Source organism: Camponotus floridanus, unplaced genomic scaffold (assembly GCF_003227725.1).
Source record: "Camponotus floridanus strain SB8 unplaced genomic scaffold, Cflo_v7.5 scaffold134, whole genome shotgun sequence".
NCBI classification, from domain to species: Eukaryota; Metazoa; Arthropoda; class Insecta; order Hymenoptera; family Formicidae; genus Camponotus; species Camponotus floridanus.
Window position 1 is genome coordinate 588,496 of NW_020229253.1, and position 7,035 is coordinate 595,530.

Genomic DNA, 7,035 nt, shown 5'->3' on the forward strand with positions numbered 1-7,035 from the left:
CATCTTCATCTAATTTTTCTTGTTACATTTTAATCGCGACTATATTTAAAATGTAAATATATGAAATATTATTTTAGAGAAACAAATTTTAATTAGACGTATATGTGTATATATATATATGCATATTTGTTGTATCCATATATTTTACATAAAGAAGAATAAGTCTTTAATAAAATAAAACATTTTAGAATCATGAAACATTTTTATCTCACATTTATTAGCATTTTTTAAATTATTATTAGTTAAAAGTAATATTTCATATCTTTCATTTTCTTGTACTTTTGTCACTCGTACTCATCGATCTTACATTATGTTGCCTAATTGTGCTTTGTCTTTCTCGCATAATATTGACATTAATACTTCTCAATCAAATTGATCATCATAATAATTACGGAACAACAATCGCGCGGAACAATATTCGACGAATGCGATCCTTGATCTTTCGAAATATTTTCGGCGTACGAGAACACAAAATTTAGCCGCTTTTTTACTGTGGTGGTTATTTCTATAATTAATACCCCGTCAAACCATCTGCTTCGAAAGAACCTAATAACTGATCAAAAAACAGATAAAACAATGGAATGTGTCATTGAAAAGCGGAAATCGCAAAACAGCAACTTATAGTTCCACGTATTTGATATATCGAAGCGAATTGGGCAGTCCTAGCGAGCTCTAATATCTTCTGTAGGGCTCTTCTTCTTCAGGATGAGCCGCATTATACGCAAGAGCGCGTTGTATCGCCACCGGTATCGGTGGAGGTGTTGGCAGATGGGCACCACTCGGCAAGAAGCCGTTCTCATCAGCCGTGTAAGTGACCAAAATCGGCGTGCCGTCCGGTGCCGTGTAACTGTATTGACCTCTGACCGCCTCAATCTGATTAGGTCCGATATTCTTCGGCTGCCCCGTCTCTGCTACGGAGATTCCGTTTTCCGTATCGTAACTGCAACGATGCACATCATTTAGATATTTTTTTTTTTAACTGGGAAAGAACACATTCGATTAAATAAAATGCAAATTTAATCAAATAGGAGAAATAAATAAATTAAATATAAATTAAAATATAAATTTAAATAAATAAATTAAATTAATTAATTAAATTAAAAAATTCTCTCGAATAGATGAATAGAAGTTTAGTCGAATAAAAAAATAAATTAATTTAATTTAAATAAAAAATAAAATATGAATTATAAGTATAAAATATTTATATATAAAATAATAAATAAATTAAATATAAATTAATATAAATTGCAATATAAATTTAAATAAATAAATAAAATAAATAAATTAAATTAAAAAATTCTCTCGAATAGAAGTTTAATCGAATAAAAAAATTAATTAATTTAATTAATTTAATTTAAATAAAAAATAAAATATGAATTATAAGTATAAAATATTTTTATAGCTTTACATAATATATAGATTTATATATATATATATATATATATATATATGTATATGTATATGTATATAAAATTTATATTTTGTACACAAAACATGATCACAAAAAATAACATAATACACATACACACAACATAATTTATAAAAATATACAATTTGAGAAGTAATTTCGCAGAATCTCTGCGCAAATATAGTGAAATTAATCATTAGATTATAGAATGATAAGTGCCTTGACGTACGTTTTAATTTATTTCCTTCGTATCTGCTTTTTCCCACTGAGTTGCTACTAAAAGCCAGTGAGAAAAGTACTATACGCCACGAGGTGTTAGGTGGAGCCTGGCCGAGTCTCAAAGACCTGTCCCAGAGAGACAGGTGTCACGGGAGGGGCTCGAGTTAGGTGCGAACTCTAGGGCACTGAGGATGGGTAAGGAAGGTGAACGCGTAGGCAGACAGACCAACAGAGGTAGGTAGGTCGATTGTAATTGTTCAATTGCGCAATGCATTATTGCGAGCTGCGCAGTCGAGTGGCGCGTATACGATTAACATCAAAGCCAGTTATGCATCCTTCCTTCGGTCGTCCTGTGCGAAGAGGGTTCATGGTTCTTTTGCGATTTCGATTATTAAAGTAATTGGAATCTTAAAGACCATCCGAAGAATACATCAGGTGACTTAATGCAGACGACGATGTCGATTATCTTGCATGTATATGCTTGAGAATCACATAGAGTTTCGAAGTTAAAAAGAAAGACACAATAGATAACTATTATCAAGTGTGCACATCATTTGCTCATCGGGAAACTACTTGCTAAATTGAACAAAATATTAGAGCACCGAGGAAGGATAATATGCAAAATGAGTGTCGTAACGATAATCGCAGGTTTCTAATTCTATAGTCGATTGTTGCAGTCGTTAATTGCGTGCAAGATTCGTCATGTAGAGATCTAGCGTGATTTAAATATCATGCTGTAAGAAGATTTGAGATGCTCGCATCAGCTAGCAGATAATTTGATAATCACTGACTTATAATCTTGTCGTGTTATTAACTAATTATGGCGAATCATGCGATCCATCTTAGAAAGTGAGAATAGAATAAAAATATTTCGATTTATGCCTCTTTGCGATGGTCGACTTTCGTGTATAATTTTGCATAATTGGTGCCAAATGCCAATTGATGGCACATGCCAATACTTATCTAATAATGGAATATAATATTTAAAGCAGTCGCGCAAAACTAACGTAATAATTATTAGTGTTTATTATATACATTTCGTGCAGAATATCATGAATCTCTGAATATGTTGTCTGTTGTAAGTCTGTAACAATCATCATTAAAATGATGACTAATCGTTTTATACGCAACTCACTTTTATTATACTTTTTAATAAATAAAAATATAAATATTCAACATCCCTATAGTGATCTAATTTTTGACATATTAGTTTTAATAAATCAGTTATGTTCTATATTATTACATTATGTATTTGGATTTTATATCAACGTTTTAAAAACTAATTATTTAATGATAATAAAATATGATGAAATATTCGAGATATAATTATAATTATAATATAATTTCTAAATTCTTAAGAAAGTTAAATAACAAATTAAATTGAACTGAAAATATTTTTATGAGATTATGACAATATTATACATTATACGAGAAATGTTCATAAATGCGCAGTGCATATGTTTATTATAATTGACATATGACTCCATCTTGATTTTTACTTTATAATTACGCTAATAAAATTTATTGTACTCGGACTAACATTTCGGATTATATAAAACGGAACCATATAAAACTTATTAGCCTTCAAGTTGATTTAAATTTTTTTTCTCTTTAATTGAGCATCTATCTTCACCATGTACATATCGAAAGATTCGAAAATTGCTTGTGTAGGTAGATAATAAAAATAATCGCGAGTCCGGCTAACGAAAGTTACACAAACATTTAATATAATTGCAATGATTCAATATCCTGTTTTGGATGGTAAGAAAATGTTGGCGTCATTTTTGAATCGAGAAATAGCAACTGAATAATGCTTATATGGACTCATATCCTGATAACCAATCTTATACATCCCACTTCCTTTCAGACAATCATATATACATATAATATTGATTATATCGATCAATTGCACATAATTATTAACACAATGTCTAATTATTAACATAATGTCTAATTTAACATATATTTTTGAAAATGAGATTCTCTATATTTGCACATGTTTAAATATAATCACAATATAATCATATATATTTTTAGGAATTATATTTCACGAACTGGTAACATGAATGTAACATTTTCTTTTAAAAAACTAAATTTTAAATTATAATTATAAATTCTTGCTATATCTGACCTAACAACATTCAGACAAGAAAAAATTCCATCTTGACAGAGATTAATTTTTTTGTAAACTCCATTAATAATTAATGGATTAAATGCTTCTAATATATACACTTCAAGAGAAAATAAAAATTTGACTAATATAAATTTCTTTTGAAAATAAAAATATATTTTTGTTTTTATGCCCTTTCTTTAGTTATCATTTATGAAAGGAAGTACGAGAAATCTGAAATAGCTTACATACATCTATATTAAGAAACAATAAATAAAGTTTAGACACGTAATCATTTTGTACATTACCGGTGCATGCATTTCCTTCCTGCCTGTTAATCACATAATCACTGCTCGATAAAGATAATGAAAAAAAACTGGCAGTCACACTGAGCGTGTTAGCTTCGCGATTATATCGATCGAATGGCGCGAGCGTTTTTCATGTATTCTTCGAGGGCAACCGAGATTCCTCGAGCGTGTCGAGATCGTTCTCTCGACGAAATGTACGAATGCTTTGGGATGAAAGACGGAAGGATGATCTCACCTGTAAGAATATGATCCATCCGGAGATGAGTCTTGCGATTGTCGCAGTATAGCGTAGTAAGGCCGACCGTAATATTGGGGATTATATTGCGCCGGCTGTGGAGTCGTAAACCTATTGAATTGTGCGCTCGCCATCATCGTCAAACTGAGTAGCAATATCTGCAAAATAATTATTAATATGCAAATTGATGTATATTGCTCAAAATTTCTTAAAGAACGAAAAAAGAAAGGGAAAGAGATATAACATTTATAAAAATTATTAAAAGGATAAAATATCTTCTATTTTTCTATTTGAAAGATTCTATAAATATAGCAGCTTTAGAATAAATTACATATTATTATTCCAATTGCAAAGCAAGCGTTATTTGCAAAAAAATATCAAACTGTTATCTGATATTATAGATTAGCACGACGATATTGACAGATCCAGCATGAATCGCGCGAAATATTATATAATCTTATGTATTACTCATGCAAAAGGGCCGAGACTAAATAAGTGGGTAGGATGAAATGGGTAGGCAGTTTGGAACGCAGAAGAATTTCGATTCACTGCATTCAAGCCGATTATGAATAATTATACGTATCCCGTGCGTCATAATTCTCGTCTCACGCTCGTCAGAGGCTTCCTCCATTGTATGTTGAAAACTGAGGAGAGTTAAGTGATTTGCGACACAAGGCGTAATATTTTTCACGTGCGAGAACTAACGAGAAAGAAAGATTATAATAAACACGAGGAGCACAGAAATAATCTATCTAACGGTGCCTCAATGCAAAAATATCATCGTCTCGGCGCATTTCATTATAAATCAGTCGCACGAGATGCAATTATATCGAGCAGAGATAATATTTACGCGATACGGAACGGAATATGCGAGTTCGCATCGTAATTGTAACCATCGTTATATTTTTCCAAGAATATTGCAATTACTATCTGTATGCATCGAACGGAAATGACGAAATTAACGTCGATAAAATCGTTCTCTTCATTCCAACCAATATATGTTCGGTAAAATATTTTCTCCGATGCCGCATCACGAATAAAATTGCGAATTTTAATAAATTCACACGTAGGATTGCGTAACCAAACTTTCAGTAATCAGGTCGTCAACGTAAAAAATCGGGCAATCGTAAAATTTCTCTACATTCCATTGCCACGATTTCATCATGTTTGATTAGAATTTCAATCGCAGAATCTCGATTGAATATATTATACATTCTGTTAAATAACACAAACATAAAAGATTAGATCAAGATTACACTTTCTGTTACAAAAATTGAGCAAAAGTATCGTAAAATTTATTCATTTATTATTCTCTTGTAATGTTTAATACGTTTCCAATCGAGTACAGAAAAACACTTATCTCAATTTTTTTGTAATTCCTTTATTGGCTGATAAAATCTTTCTCTCAATAAAATTTTTCTACAAAAATATCAGAAAATAAAATAAAATCGAAAGAGAATTTTCCGGATGAATATTAACTAATTTGACATTTTGTTACAATAAAATGTTTTAATTCTTTTTATATTGATTATACTAAAATTTTATTAAATTTATGATTATAATCTTAATTATAAATAGCCAATATTAAATTTAATTAAAATAATGTGATTACGGATGTAGTGACCAATTAAAGTTACTAATCGTAAGTTCAAAAAGTATTCTTGCAATTACAATAACAATTTTCTAGATACGAAAAATTAACTGAGATAGATAAATAATTAACAAATATTGAGAAATTGCAAATGTTTTGTATTTAAACAATCTAAATGACAGAGACAGAATTTATAACTATTAATAAAATTTAATAAACAAATTAATAAAATTTAGAAGAAGACTTTCTTATCTATCATAATTATATAAAGTTAATCAAAATAATATAAAGTTAATCATAGTTTGAACTTGTCAAAATAGTTTGACTATGCTACATTAGAAAAATCATCTCTCACATGAATTATTCTATCTACAGTGTCGAAATTCATATTTATTCAATGCAATGATTAATATTTGACAATAAAATCTAAATTTTAGCCATTACTAGAATTTACTGTTATAACTTCTACATATTATAAACAACGTCCTAGAAGATGCAAAAAAAAGCGATAAATTTATTATCTAAAAATCTTTCTACATCAGCGAAACATTTTTCTCTGGACCGATAAAATGCGCAAGAAAAATTGAAAGATTACACTCACGAGGATCTTCATAGTGATTTTTGGATTATTCCGGAAGCCAGCCCAGGCGACTCTTCAATCCGTTATCGGCGAACCAGTGTGCACACTTGAGTGCCAGCGAATATCACACTATACGTGTGAATAGTGCACTAAGATCTACCGAAAAGTCCCGTACAAGACTCTCGTGTTAACTGCAGTTAAAGATGCGAGCTTAGGTGGATCACGGAGAGGCTTTATAGTCACCGAGACGCTCCGGTTGTGCCCCCTTTTGCCCCGCCATCGGCTGTTTTCCGGAGGTTGAAGGGGAGAACAAATCTTGGACTTTATTAGCGTAATCCGCTAACTAAGCATAGGGTGGTGGATGGTGGTCGGGGCTTTCTGCGATTAGACGATAGGTAGGTGGTAACCGATGGTTCCCTCGCTTACACTCGCGTTTGACGTGTCTCCTGTGCATCCGCGTGAGCATTTCTGTGCCCACGTATCGCGATCTTCCATAAGCGGCATGTTACGCATACAAACTCGTTAGCTACATATAAATGCAATATTACGTTTTCAATGTAGATATGGATCACAAAGTAGATATA

General features: G+C 31.1%; 1 protein-coding gene across 1 annotated transcript; it reads right to left on the reverse strand.

The window, feature by feature from the left end:
• Positions 1 to 220: 220 nt before the first annotated feature.
• On the reverse strand, positions 221 to 6,670 carry LOC105257944 (endocuticle structural glycoprotein SgAbd-1). The gene is made up of 3 exons (XM_011268901.3): positions 6,473 to 6,670; positions 4,281 to 4,438; positions 221 to 940 (listed from the first exon to the last, which is right to left on the reverse strand). Exons 1-3 carry the CDS (start codon positions 6,482 to 6,484, stop codon positions 673 to 675), a joined length of 438 nt encoding a protein of 145 aa, XP_011267203.2. The 5' UTR covers positions 6,485 to 6,670; the 3' UTR covers positions 221 to 672.
• Positions 6,671 to 7,035: the final 365 nt, after the last annotated feature.